At 39.7% G+C, this 14,820-nt stretch overlaps 1 protein-coding gene across 1 annotated transcript in view; it reads right to left on the bottom strand.

Moving 5' to 3' along the window:
• Positions 1-14,820, bottom strand: part of LOC115579627 (neural-cadherin) — a 330,871-nt gene that overhangs the window by 41,860 nt on the left and 274,191 nt on the right. The window contains exons 29-31 of the mRNA XM_030413177.1: positions 11,665-11,792; positions 8,912-9,035; positions 2,342-2,522 (exon numbers count right to left, since the gene is read on the bottom strand). Of these exons, the coding sequence (XP_030269037.1) occupies positions 2,342-2,522; positions 8,912-9,035; positions 11,665-11,792 (433 nt within the window). The remainder of the gene's footprint in view (positions 1-2,341; positions 2,523-8,911; positions 9,036-11,664; positions 11,793-14,820) is intronic.

Genomic DNA, 14,820 nt, shown 5'->3' with positions numbered 1-14,820 from the left:
TCCATCTCATAGCATATGCCAGTTGCATCGTCTTTTCCATCCATGTCTCCACACCTCTCCCTCTGTCTCTCTTCCATGTAAGTTTGACAAAGTTGATATGCATGCATGCTTTTTCTGGGATCTGAAATCATATGAAAACTACAAATTTTTCAATAATAATCTCACTTTATACATAAATATGTGGTTTAGTAAAGACACAGTGTGTAGTTAAGTATAGTCTGGTGGGCTAAATTTACAGAATTGTGAATATTGATCAGATCCCTGGTTGACTTATCAAAGCAACATCAGTAAAAAACATAATCATTTTATCTTTTCTTGGTGCATCTTTGATCTGTTGTAATCTCTCTTTCTTCCTGATATTACCATGCATCTTGGGGAATGTAATGTATCCGGATACAGCAAAATTAGATAAATGCGAGACAGAAAGAGATCCAGTGAGCATCACGTTCATTGAGGAGCCAGCAGGGAGTTTAAGATGATAACATAATGTCCAAAATTGACTGTAATGGGTGAGTAATGGCTCATGTACGCTTCTTTGTGTATGAATATAGATACGTCAGTTACAAATTACATAACAGCTCATGGATGTTGGTCATTCGCAGCAGAGCTTGAGTCATCTCATGAATACAGAGTGATTCATTCACATTTCATCATTCATGAATTAATTAGTTCAGTCACCAACATTATTAGAAAGATGCTGCTGCATGTCACTGTTTTAAAGGCAGCATCACAAATGACACTAAATATGAATCAATGTGGGGATAAAGGATTGCAACAGTAGAGGACCAACTGTTCAAAGTGATGAAGTTGCTTTCTGTGATACACTTAAACTGTTTAGGAAAGTGATTTTTGATAATTGTCTCAAGAAAGATAACTTTTTAACACATTATTGACCTAATACTGATTTTATTAGCTGTGTCCCTTGAACATTTTATACAAGGGCATTACAGAGAGTCCTATCAGAAAGCATCACCATGTGGTACAAGACAAGAACCAATCAAGACTGTAAAGCCTAGGAGAGAGTGCTGCTCTGGGAGAAAGCAAATGCTTGGCCTATATACTCTATACATGAATTTACAAATCAAGTAAATCCCATCTGCATGCAGGACGCTATTATGCAAATGTTCACCCTTGATGTTAGGGAGGACTGGAACAGCAGTGGGTGATAACATAAGTGATTGTGTGGTCTGTAAGCCTGTAGTTCACTCAAAGTTTGGTGTCTTTTACAATATAGGTTACATGTTTTGCAGCCTTGATGACTGAAACTTTAACCTCCAAATAAAACTACTGGTTTACCTGCTTCACATCCCTGAGGAGGAGAGAGAAGACAACCTATATCCTGTGAGCGCCGCTTCAGTCCAGTCACCAAGATAAAATGGTGGCAGTTAATGTTTCTGCAAACCTCTGAATCATTCAAATTTGTACATGTTACATACTATGAACCACTGACATGTCTATAATATGTATCATGTTCACATTACATGTTTATTACCTGACTGTCATTCTGGAAAGTGGATGGGATGATGGTGACGGGTTGGAAGGCAAAAAAATTATATATTTATCAAGAGGCTGTGACATATCAGCCATGTTTGTGGCTACCAAGTCATTCTAAGCCAAAATAGGATCTTTTCTTAACCCTAGTGGATTTTGTACCTAAACCTAACCAACCAAAACACACCATAAACGATCAAATTCAACCTATCGTTACCTAACCAGATGTCAAGTTGAAAGGAAATGCACGGAAACATTTCAACATATCCGTGGGTTACAGAAAAATACATTGCCAGCATTTATTCTCGTGTTTGATTGCTCATTTTATCATATTTAATAATCACATGAAGTTGACAATTTAGCTGTGCTACATAGCTAAAGATAGAAGGTAATTTGCAGCTGTACCACTTGGCTATTGGTGTGATAATCACATTGCCCATAAATTCACATATTAGACAACCAATGACCTTGTTGAAAGTTAAATAGCCTGGTTCATACTTGGAGGCAGGAGAGAAATTAGCTATTTCATCTACTTCATGGTGACTTTAATTGTAGCCAGCCAACATACATTTTTTAACATGAAACTTTTAGACCTAAATCTAACTCATCATTTTTTTGTAGTGCCATTACAAACTAATTTTCTTAGCATTAAATATATGTGCTCGGTTACTACCAACTGTGCTTTAGTTTAACATTTTCATAAGTATTTAGCCAAGGGGTAAAATATCTTTCATGGACACGTGGATGATTTTGTCATCATTTTGATGTACAATCTAGCACAACTTTGATATAATCCTTAAATACACAAGTGCAAAAAATAAATAAATAAATAAAAATAAATTTAGCTCACCCTCTTCACACTGGTGTCCTGTGTATCCCGGCACACACTGGCAGCTGAAGGAGCCCCACTCGCCATGACAGCGACCCCGGTGGCCACAGGATGGATAGCCCATGTTGACACAGCTGCTGTCAGTGGTCAGGCAGCCCGGAGAGCTGGACTGTGAGTCGGCCGGGGAGCCCAAATCATACAGCTGAATGGGGGAGATAGAGAGCAGTAAATGAAGAGAGGATGAGGTCGAGGAAGCAGAGATGTTGAAATTAAGGGGAAAAAGTAAAGCAAAGATCAGGGGAACAATGTGTGAATAGTATTTAAAAAGGAAAATATAATCAAGAAAAAAGTGTGAAAGAGGTGAGTAAAGTTGACAAAGAGGAGACGAATAAGCAAAGCGACAGTAAAGAAAAGAGATTGATGAAGACACCAAACATAAAGTTGGGGGTAAGAAGCCAGAGGGGAAGTCAAAGTTTGAAAAGAGGAAAATAAGTCATAACGAGTGAGAAATAAAAAACAAATTAAAGAGGGAATCTTTCAAACATGTTGAAAGATATGAGCTCAGGGTACAATATGGCCTTCTCTTCATTTCCACCCACATTTCTCTCACTACCCAGTGATGAAACCAAACAGTGGACCAATCTTCTTACAGACAAACAGCATGTCCAACTGCACAGAAAGCTGATAAGACCAGGGAACCTTGGGAAGCTCAGTCTGTGTCCCTCACCAAAGCAAACCATAACAGACATTAATATGTTCAATCTCCTCGCGGCCTTACCAGAACTTTATGGCTTCTGTTGGTGCTGCGGTGAGGAGGTGAGAATGCAACAGATCATAAATACTGAAACTGAGGCATGCCGCTCGGGAGCTGCTGATTGGCTCTGGCCTCCAGCAAAGAGGCTACGTATTGGTTGCTGACCTTTAAAAGCTACATATCCTCTGTTTTCTGGGTTTGGAGGGTTGATTGCTAAGAACTGCAACACAGACAGCAATCGATGACTCAAAGACACATTGCGGTGTCTGCAATTGATTTGAGTCTACAACTGTATCACTGTGGTGTGTGTGTGTAGGTTTGTGTGTGTGAACCTGAGCGAAACACTTGGACTGATATATGAGTTGAATGCAAAAATACACCTGCTTCTGCTTAAATCACAAGTTTTGGCTTCAGCAGATAAGACTGTCACACCCCCACATAGACACACTGCAGGCTGCAATGTTTGCCAAGATTAATTTCAGGTGTTTGGTATAAAAATATCTCAGCCCAGGAGAAGTGAAAAACAAATTCTAGACCAAAATATACAGCGATGAGTGTGCAGTGCAGTGAGTGAAGTCTCACTAAAACTGTGGCTCAACACCAATCCAGCACCTACAGCGTCCCCCCACCCACCGTTTGCATGGACAAACGGCCCTATTTACTCGCATTTCAAACCAGTTTGCCCTCTATTATTAAGAATAAAACAGAATAGAATTAAATGATAATGCTTTATAACATCTAACTATATAAAGAATAAAGAATATGTTAAAAAATGTATAAAATATATGCATCAAATGTGGACGTTCATGATTCTGTCAGAGAAGGAACCCAACATACAGTAAGTTGCCTTCATAAACTGCCGGTCCAAACCAAAAATTACAGCGCATCTATTTCATCAGCCAGGTGCACAAGAGAGGGATAGGTAGACCTAAAGTCATTTTGGTATATCTTTATAGGGCAAAACAAATATCTAAAAAATAAATGTGTTGTGTTGCAAGATGAGGTGAAAAAGTTTGCTGCCAGCCTAACTTTACACCCATGTGTGTAAAGTTCAGAGTGACTGAACTTCTCATTCCAAAAGAGTGGGACCTGTCTTTTGGGATTTTCTTCCAGAAGATAAGGTCAGCTTAGCTCTGGGCAGGACAGTCCAGTTCTGCTACACCAAACCTGATATTTTCAATTGATCTGGCTTTGTGTACAAGGGATATTGTCAAGTTAAGAAGAAGAGGGCCTTTCTTCATATGTTTTCTTTTCTTTTCTGGCACCAGGCCACCCTGGGATTGATCAAACTATTGATACAAATTTTGAAGCACACTAAATTCAAAAATATCATCTTATACTGTAGCATTAACATTTCCATTAATTAGAAATAAAGTTATTGTTCTATATTGTTGCTATACTTGTCCTGTATTAAAAATGATAGAATGTTTTTCAACTCATTTATTCAGGTTTTTCATTTGTAGTTTAGGAAGTACATCAGAACATGTTTTTTTTCTGAAATGTCTCCAGTGTGTGCCAAATTCATGTCATGCAAAACAAAATCTAGATCTAGAGTTTCCTTAAACCCACTGTACAGGCAGCAGATTCTGTCTCAAAACCTATTCTGGATTTTTTAGTAATGGGCTAGAATTTTTAAAAGCCAAACTTTTTGATGAGAAACACTGCAAAACCGATGTCAACTCAAAGACACAAGCATTCATAAAGTCATTAGCCCAATTCCTGTTACTGCAAACCTCTACACTTCTACAAGGCGTGACAGTTGTGTCATAACCACAGAAAAACTTAAAGCAGTAATGTTAGACTGAGAACTGAAGGGGGATAGACAAGCAGAATGATGACAGGATGGGGATGGAGAGTTAAAAACAGATGGTGGTGAGTGACAGCCAGAGGGGAAGGGACTCAACTCCAGAACAGAAATACAATTATAAAACTAAAAATATCTCTTCGTGTCCCTTTTCCTGGACTGATCCTCACGTTCGCCTCTATACTGCTTCCATAGAGCCATGCTTCATACTTCAATGGGTTAAGTTGAGGTGACATGATCTTCACATCTTGTACCTGCCTGGCTCTAAAACAAAACCATGCTTATGTATAATGTACAGACACATAGGCCTACTAAAAAAGCAGACACACTCAGAGTAGACACAGCCAGATATATAAAAACAAGGATCAAATGATATAATATGAACAGACATATTAAAGTAGAATCACAGACAAAAATGAAGACATGTACAAAGAGGAAACTGATACATACAGCATGCACAGCAAGCGTGTCTATCATGATAAGAGATAACGTTGCTATAGTAACACATGCGATACATTAGCAGGCTCTGAGATAATAATACCTCCAAATGAGGAAAAAAAAAAGTAAGAGAAAGAAATCACACAATGCTGGAACATGTCCATCAACATTATCAGTCATCACGCCTACTGTTGCATGCTCTATGGAGATTTATTTTCCTCATGTCCACCCACATGCATCATGCAGATTTCTCCCATTAGGAAATAACGTTTGAGCAGCCTCCTGCTACAACTTCAGCTGAGGTGCACCACATCAACTACAAGCCTCTACTCAACATCTTAATAGAGCTTTAAACTACTACTGGATGAATACAGATACATTGTGCTTAATGCTTATGCAGTAACACGACTACAATCCTAACATCAACACTCATCAACACGCTGGCCCTAGAGGTCCTGTGGTTCTATTACATCTGACCAGACTACTACATTAAAAGCAGACCAATTTGTGTGCACAGCCACTAATTACAGCCTATCCTGCAGAGCCCATGAACCGAATAGGTATTGCCCAGTAGTGGCTGAGATATAGTGGCTAGGTTAAGTAGCAGTCTGATTTTATTTGGCTTACTTAATTGATTTCCTTCCATCTTTGGTTAGGTGGCAGGGCTTGTCAATGATCTCTGAGGAGCAGGTGTACAGTTTTAAATATATTGAAGTGTTGCTTTTGGACGTACAAAGCTTTCACCTGTTGCCTACTTTTTGTTTGCTGACAAATGTTAAAGTCGACTGTTTACAGATTGTTTTCGTTTTGGCCAACTGGAAAATGACAAAACCTGAGCAACAATTTTCTTCAAGGAATGTTGTTTGTGCCAGCCACTGGAGCCTGCTGCTTGATTCAGATTTAGGGCTCTATCTTAACGATCTGAAACGCAAGTATCAAATGCAAAACGCAAGTAGCTTTTTGGGCGGATCTCAGGCGCTGTTGCTATTATGCCGGTGGGATAAATGACTCTTGCACCCGACGCAAATCTAAAATGGGTTGGTCTGAAGTAGCTACATTAGTCACAGGTGTGGTTTGGGCGTAACATGCAATAAACCAATCAGAGCGTCATCTCACATTCCCTTTAAAAGCAGGCGCGCTTGTTCCATGGCAGATTGCTATTATAATGGCGAATTTGCCGGGCGCACGCCAGGAGCAGTTCGCAGCCGAGGAGACCAACGTTCTCGTCGGGGCTGTAAAAGACCGAGAAGTGGCATTGTATGAGGATGGGAGAAATCCATCCAAATTAGCTTTGGTTAAACGGGCGTGGGAGGAAATTGCCACAATTGTTTCTACAGTTGGCATCCCCAGGACATTGCACCGGGCCTCGAAAGCAGTGCGCACGGGCCGAGCAGTGCGCAACGGCCAGCTGATGAGGGAGAAGCGCAAACACCAAGGTGCAGAGGATCCAGACCCACTACACGCCGTGGCAGCATTGTCAGACCGGCGGCAAGGTATTAATGCCCGTCTTGACCGGGTGGTAATGTTGCTGCGGCCTCTCAGGCGCATCGCCTCAAGTCTCCAAACGCACCACCTGCTCCTGTTGTGCCCCTTCCTCCTTCCTCCTCCTCCTTCCCCAACTCCATCTCCGTCCACCCGCTCCACTAGGAGCACATCGCGCATTGCCACTCCCGGACCCTCACGGCTACGACGGGCGCGTCGCATATCAGAGGGGAAAAGAATTAGATCTTCTGTTTAAATCTTTTCAACTTTTTTTTGTATGGTTTGCAAAAACGGGAACTGCTTCCTTGTAGATGAGAGAAGCAAAGTGTATGCAGGTTGAGTACACGCTACATTATGGCCAAGCATGCGCCCTTAAAATAGCATCTAAATAAGAACCACTGACTTTAGACTAGGTTTTTCCTGGTCTGTTGCGGAATTGTTTTCTGAAACAGCAAAATAGCACCAGTGAACGTTTGCGCCGGAACACGCCTCCTCTTTTCGCTGAACCGCCCTGGGAGCGCAAATTCATTGCCTAATTTAAGGACGTGCGTCTGCGGAGGGAAAATTCCAATATGCGCCGAATGCAAAATAGGAATTATACAAGCGCCAGTGTACAAAGTCAATTGCGCTTAGTGCAAGATAGAGCCCTTAAACTCAAGGTGAGTCCTGAATAACCTGCTGCCAGCATGCCTTCCTGCAAGCACACATGTACACACTTAATGTTAGAAAGTCTTGAAACATTTATTCACATTGCTTAATGTTTCTTAGTCAAACAGTATCATTTCACATTGCAATCGCCTATATAATGTATGTATGTTTTCATTTTGTAGTTACAGCATCATAATACATTACATTACACATTCACTATTGATCCCAATTCCTTCTACACTGTCAGGTTAATACATTTTCATTTTTTTGTATCAAGAAACGTTTAAGATAAAAGCTGCAGTAAAAACCACACCTGCACTCTGTGGAGAACAGGACAATGCCTTTATCCCAGATCCTCTGCTTAAACAATGAAGAGTAAGAGTCCAGAAACATCAGTTTCTGTAGAACCAGCAGTTGCTCATTTATCTCGTCTACTCTGGAGAAGTCACTGTGGCTGTTCAATTAGGCTGCAAACACTACTATAGTGAAATCATATAGAAGCTTTCCTCCTACAGAAGTGTCACAAAAGACTAAAATTCTAGCTCCCTGCCCACATGTCTGCTTTGCATAGAGAATGCAAAATATGCCATAATTAGATTGTAAGTATCTAAATGCAGCGTATGTTTTGATCAAGGTGTAAATTAAGTGTATATACCAATGTAATTGAGAGTGAGAGATTACTAATATCAGCATTATGACTATCAAAAAATGTTATTTTCAAAAGAGTGATAAGTTACACATGACTTAATTTGGTCAGTAAGATACATCTTTCATACACAAAACATTTTAATTCGATACAAATTTTCTTGGTATTTCCCCCATATTCTTTTTTTTTTTTTTTTTTTTTTTAAAGGGAAACCACATCTTACCCTGTCTGCATCCATGGGCATAGAGTCCAAAAAGACCCTGACATTTATGTCTAAATGCCAGTTATGTCAGACTCAATAGTTTTTGACTGTCAGGGGCAAAATTTCTCACCTAGTCAGAGGTTTATTTGATGCCAAGCAAAAAATTGCAGCAGAAAATACAATTTTAACCAAAATTTCAGGCCTTACGATGCATTGGGTTCACAAAAGGCTATCATACCTGAGGCCTGCGTTCATACAAAAATTGATTTAGGTTTCTCTTGGGGTTGGGCTCTGATTGTTATGGTCAAGCATGGACTCCAGCAGAGTAGTAGAAGGCTACTTGAAAGTCTTAACTTGAAGTCGGATTGCGTGAGATGGACAGGTTTATATTTAATTTCACCCTTAGAGTCCACGTGTGTAATATTTGAGAGTGCTTTGAGGTTACAGTTAAAAGCGTAAAAAACATCCCTTACATGGCACAAGGGTACTGTAAATGTTGAGACTGTTATAAATCCATTTATAAGCTAGAACGCAGGCGTGAGTTTCAGTACGCTTGCATACTGGTGTGCTAATGATTGTGTGGTTATGTGTGTCATCTTTGCATTCAAGTGTGTTACCTTGCTGTCCACGATGAGGTTGCGGATGCAGCCGGTGAAGTGTTTGTGCTGAAGCTGAGGGTAGATGTAGGGGATGTCCTCGTTGACACCACCGAGCTGGAGCACGTGACTCATGTTCAGGTGTCTAAAACACATACAGGCATGAAAGCCAAAATAAGCATACAGACAACACTACTGACAACCAATCAACAATAGTGCATTTTACTCGCACTGCCATATCCATGTCATTTGGGCAGAATTACAAATCCAAAGCGACAATTGTTGACAAAATGGAACTGAATAAAATTTGATCAAACCATATTGTAGCCATTATTTTTGACATTTAAATTCAAACATGTCAGCAAAAAAAAAAAAAAAAAAAGTTGAGTTGTCTGATAAACATTAATTAGTGACAGGCCTGATAAGAGCACTGAAATGAAACCACAAGATTAAAGTTGCAGGATGCAAATCAAAACAATGACGCAAAAGACACTAAGAAACTACATAGAACTGAGGGCTGAGGGGAGGAGAGCTCAGAGATTACTCTTTTAAACTTTTGGGATAAAAGTGTATTTATCATCACTCCGATTTGTCAAGCTGAGTACAGTAGTGAGCTAGAGTGGAAATGTGCTTTACCTCATGAACGTAAAGTTAGAGAGAGTAGAGGGGAAAAGAAGAGAGAGAACCTGACTCTTTGGTGAGTGTTGCGCTTAGTGAGAGGTTGAAAGTAGGGCTGGGCGATTAATTGAATTTCAATTTCGATTTCGATTTTGGCTTCCCTCGATCATGAAAACAAGATAATCGTAATAAAACGATCATTCTGCCGCAAGCCGTGCCTTGTATGGTAAATGCAGCGAACCCTTCCATCTCCACCTGTGCACTCCGCCCTGCCCCCGCCTGAAAATGTTCGCTGTCAGCCACACGTGTTGCCGGTGCGTGTTGCCGATGTGTGTTTTGAAAAAACATGTAGAAGAAGATGGTAGAAGATGGCAGAAAAGCAGCCTTTGGTCGGGAAGAAAGGTAAAGCGAATTCTGTGGTGTGGAAACACTTCAGTTTCGAGGAGTCTGAATCGGAACAAACGAAGATACTGTGCAAGATATGTCGCGACCGTGTCTGCACCTCAAGGGAACACGACCAATTAATTTAACCATTTAAACTCCACACACAGTTATACATGACCAAGTAGTGAAGGAACAAAAAAACTCCAAAATGAAAAGCTCCTCGACTCCTGCCACCGCCACACAGTCCTCAGTTAAGGACACACGTTACAATGCCACCTCATATCCACCCAGCTCCCACAGGCATAAAGAAATAACGGATGCCGTCACATACATGATTGGCAAAGACATGTGCCCTATCAACACTGTTAGCGACCCAGGGTTCAATAAACTGATTAACACATTGGACAAGCGGTATGTGTTATCATCACGTCACCATTTCAGCAGAATTGCGCTGCCTGCCCTTTATGACGAATGTTGTGGAAAAGTTTACAAGAGAAGTGTCAACAGCGTTATATTTAGCCACCACAGTGGACCTATGGTCAAGCCACACCGCGATAGTGTTTATTTTTTATTTTTACATATTATTCAATTCATTTCATTGATATATTTTTCTGTTACTTATTTGCATTTTTCTTGTTTTTCAGGTCAAACTCATTGTGTTAAAAGAAATACCAGAGTTCAAAGTTCAATAAGTGCTTGTTCTCAAATCAATGAATAATTGTTTTTCATAATCATGATTACAATATCAATCAAAATAATCGTGATTATGATTTTTGCCATAATCGAGCAGCCCTTGTTGACACATAGACACACGCATACTTGGGGTGTGCTCTTTCCTGCTAGCTTATGGCTAATGTACAAGTAATCTAGCTGTTTAGGGGCAAACAAAAACTATTTGCACGAGGAACGTAAAAACAGACACAAGGTTCCATGGTCACCCCCACACAGTTAACATTCACTTTACTGGGTGTGAACGTACCAATCAACAACCACCATTACTGATGAAAAATACACCTGACATAACTCACAAATATCCTTGGATGAAGAAATGCTTTAGAGTTTTATTCACGTTCTGTTTAGTCTCTTTCGCTGACTTCTTTCCTCACTCAATGATCCACTCCCCGCAGGACTTAGTGACAGGCAGCCTGATGAAACTGAAACCTTGAATTTCTCCGGGTTTGAAAACATTGTGGGGATGTGAGCACACAACTCAACACAATATAAAACAGAGGGCTAATTGCCTTTAACATTTCAATGCAGTAATCCTACTTAGTATCACTTACCATTGTACCAAAACAAACTCACAATCAAGTTATTCTCATGTCTTATGAAGCCTCAATGAAGAACATTAAAAGGTGACAGATAAATGTAATTGAAGAGTAAATGAGCCCATAAAGTATGACACAAGGGTAAAAGTCTATTCACAACCTATTGGCAAGACTAAAGTATTTCTTCTCATTGTTATTATTTTTCAGCTATTGCTATATGGCATGAGTACAATACATTCATGATGGTCACTCTTCTGCATGATCCTAGCATATACATCTTTTTCCTGTAGTTTCTTGTTAAATTACAGTCTAATAAGTATGCAGTTGGTTTGTCAGTTCACCCTTTGTCAGTAGGGTGATGGGTAATAATTCACATTATTGATTAGTAATTATTTTTACAGTTGAGGCATAATTGCTGCATTTGTATTCGAAACAGGGTACTATAAGAAATACTGTGTGTACTGACTATCAAAAATGTGTGTGTGTTCAGGTGATTGTGTGTACCTGTCAGTGTTGGGTGTAACTCCTGTCACTTCACAGGAGGAATGGTCCTGGGTGGTCAACCAGCTGCCAAGTCCCTCCATTTCCATGACCGCTGCCCCTGAACAGCGATCCAGGGTGAATCGCACTTCCTGAGAGACCACAGAAAACAAGGACATGCTGTGTACAACCTTATCGCAAAACGAACTGTATTAATAAAGCCCCCTATTTATTTTCATAATAATAAGTGTACCTCCTGTTGCTGGCAAGTGCTCTTTTACCATCATTGCGATAACAAGAGCTGCCTATGATTCACATTTCTTTCATTAGTGCATATTACCCTGCTGCGGCCTGCTATGGGCCCTGTTAGTTCCGAAACAAAAAACAAACCTCCATCTTCATCTTAAAATTGCCTTGTATTTGTGCAACTGAGGTAACGAAAAAGGTGGTTAAGCAGAAAGTTATAACACATACAGCACAATGCAGCTCAAAATATTACAATAACATCATCATGTATCATGTATGGTATATGGGTATTTTGACAGTACAGAGTCAAGCGCCGCATCTCCCTTTAAAAACAGAATGGTGCCTGGTAGAGCACATACCTCCACCAAGGCCTAAACGCTGACTTTGACTCAGTCAAGCTAATCGAATTTAAAATCAAATAGTACCACTGTAAGATCACTCCATCTACGATCCACTTCAAATTATACTCCCTCATTGATATCAGCAACCTAAATACACCGGATATCTTTCATGAGGATTCATGCATTATTCCCTGAGTAATGAACGAAAATGTCAAAAAAAATCCTGCAATGTAATGTTATGTTACAAAAGTGTGGAAAATTTCCTGGAGCCATCTTTTCATCTAGACCAGCACCAAAAGTTATGGGGTCTCTTATGGGCCTAGACCTATCCTCCAGGTTTGATGGAAAACTGTTCAGTAGTTTTTGTCTTATCATGCTGAGAAATTAACCAACTGAACAACAAGCAAATGGGCACAGGTAAAAACACAACAATCTTGGTGGAAGAGATGATTACTTAAAATTTTCACCAAAACCATCACACTTAGTCTTGTGAATCACAGCATCCTGTCTAAGTGCCACTGTTTTAGCATACAGTTCCAGCTGTTACTGTTTCAGAACACGAAGAAGCCTCTTGGAGGAGAGTTGAAACATCTTCAAGAAACTTAAACATGTCCCATTGCTTACAATGTAGCACTTAGAATTACCAAGACCTGGATGACTAAGAACCTTCACCAACATGTTTATAAGATAGACTTGAACTTACTCGTGGGTCTAGGCATGTTTTCCACTCTTTACAGGGAAATGACAGATGCATGTTTGTCACTTCAAGCTTCTCTATCTGTAAGTTTGATCTACTGCACATGCTAAGTCCTTCAGTCATACTTGTGACTATGCCAGGAGAAGATGTCGTAATTTGGTGTCCAACCTTCCTCAGGCATTTTCGACCCAGAACCACGACATCCTCCAGTTGACAGGGGGGCAAGTCAGGGCGTTTACATGACACTCAAGAAAACCAGATTACTGGGTTAGTCCGACTATGATCAGATTTTTAAGATGCATGTATAGACCTTAGTCTGACTAAAATCGGACCAGATCGGATTTCTCACAGTCAGATTAAAACACCTAGATTATTCGATTGATAGTCGCATGACTCCTGCATGTATTCGTTACATCAGATCGGACTGGATTTTGCGTTCTGCGGCTGCGGCGTCTTTCCTCCGAAATACCTGCAAGCAAGAGCACCGTTGTGCATTTAGTCTGTGTAATCATCATGTACACCTAGGGCTGGGCAATATGGCCTAAAAATGTAATCTCCGATTTTTTCACACCAAACTCGATTTACGATTTTAATCGTTTTTTTTTTCCTTCTCAAGAACAAACTTCAAATTACAAAGAAATTATTAAAAGCATTGCGTTTATTTTTTTGCTATGATTTTAAACAAATTTGCCCTGCCATTGTTAACAGTGCAGCTTCAAACTCACTTGAAAAAATATACAGAAGTGCATCCTTTTGAAAAGACTGTGTCCCTTTTTGATAAAATGCTTTTGTAAACATAAATTTAACATGTCAGATTGCTTGCTATTATAAAAATAGATCAGTTTCCATATTGGTATTGATAAAGTGTGAACATAACTTTCATTTAATACTTTATTTTGCAAAACGTGCCTTTGTTTATAAAAAAGTATTTTATATCCCTGAAGATACGTAAACTAAATTAAACATCTGCATGCATTGCATAGTAAACATGACATGTTGGTAGATGTTCAGGACATGAGGTGTGTGCTTGCTGTCTGTTTTACACATTTTTGACCAGGAAGACGAGCCTGTCTGCTTCCTCTGGTTTAAGTCAGGACCCGTTGCGGCTTTGTAGCACAAACCTGCGGTCGAACATTTTCAGCATGTGGATGAACCTCCGGCTTTTCCACTGCATATACGAGCACCATATCTTTAATGATTCACTCTCTGAAGTGAAACAAACACCGTATGTATGAAATCCACTGAGTCTCTCACAATATCCCTAACTTATTGTGAGTAGTGTATATATCTATATATATATATATATATATATATATATATATATATATTAGGGCTGTCAAACGATATTTTTTTTTAATCGCGATTAATCGCATTTTGTCCATCGTTAACTCACAATTAATCGCAAATGAATCACATTTTTTTGGCACATTTTTTTCTGTTCTAAATGTACCTTAATGTATTTTTTTCAGTTTCTGAATACTTTTAACAACATAAGAAAGGGCAAATATGCTTTCTTTATGAAAATGTTTATTCAACACTTCAAATCATTCAGGAAAATAAAAGGCTCAAAATATATCCCCTTACCCTAAATGGGATCAAAACATGGTGATGTCAGCTCTCTGCATCTGCCATGTGTTTGGCTTGCAAATGATATTTGAGACTCGACGTACTTCAATGGTAACTCATTTCATGTCGACACTACGTGCAGATAACTTTTGTCCTATCGACTGAACCATCTGGCAGGGTTTTGAAAGTGAATTTGCCGTTCATAAGTCCTTTCTCCATTTCCTTTCACTTTCGCTTTTCAGTCCACCGTGTTTTTCCCAAACGCCAACCCTGCTTCTTGGTCCGTGTATCTTTTGGTCATTCAATTTTCCTTTCAGAAACGGGTATTAA

The sequence above is a fragment of the Sparus aurata genome, chromosome 4 (genome assembly GCF_900880675.1).
Source record: "Sparus aurata chromosome 4, fSpaAur1.1, whole genome shotgun sequence".
Classification (NCBI taxonomy): Eukaryota; Metazoa; Chordata; class Actinopteri; order Spariformes; family Sparidae; genus Sparus; species Sparus aurata.
Note: the sequence above shows the minus strand (reverse complement) of the source record. Positions and strands in the feature narration are given on the sequence as shown.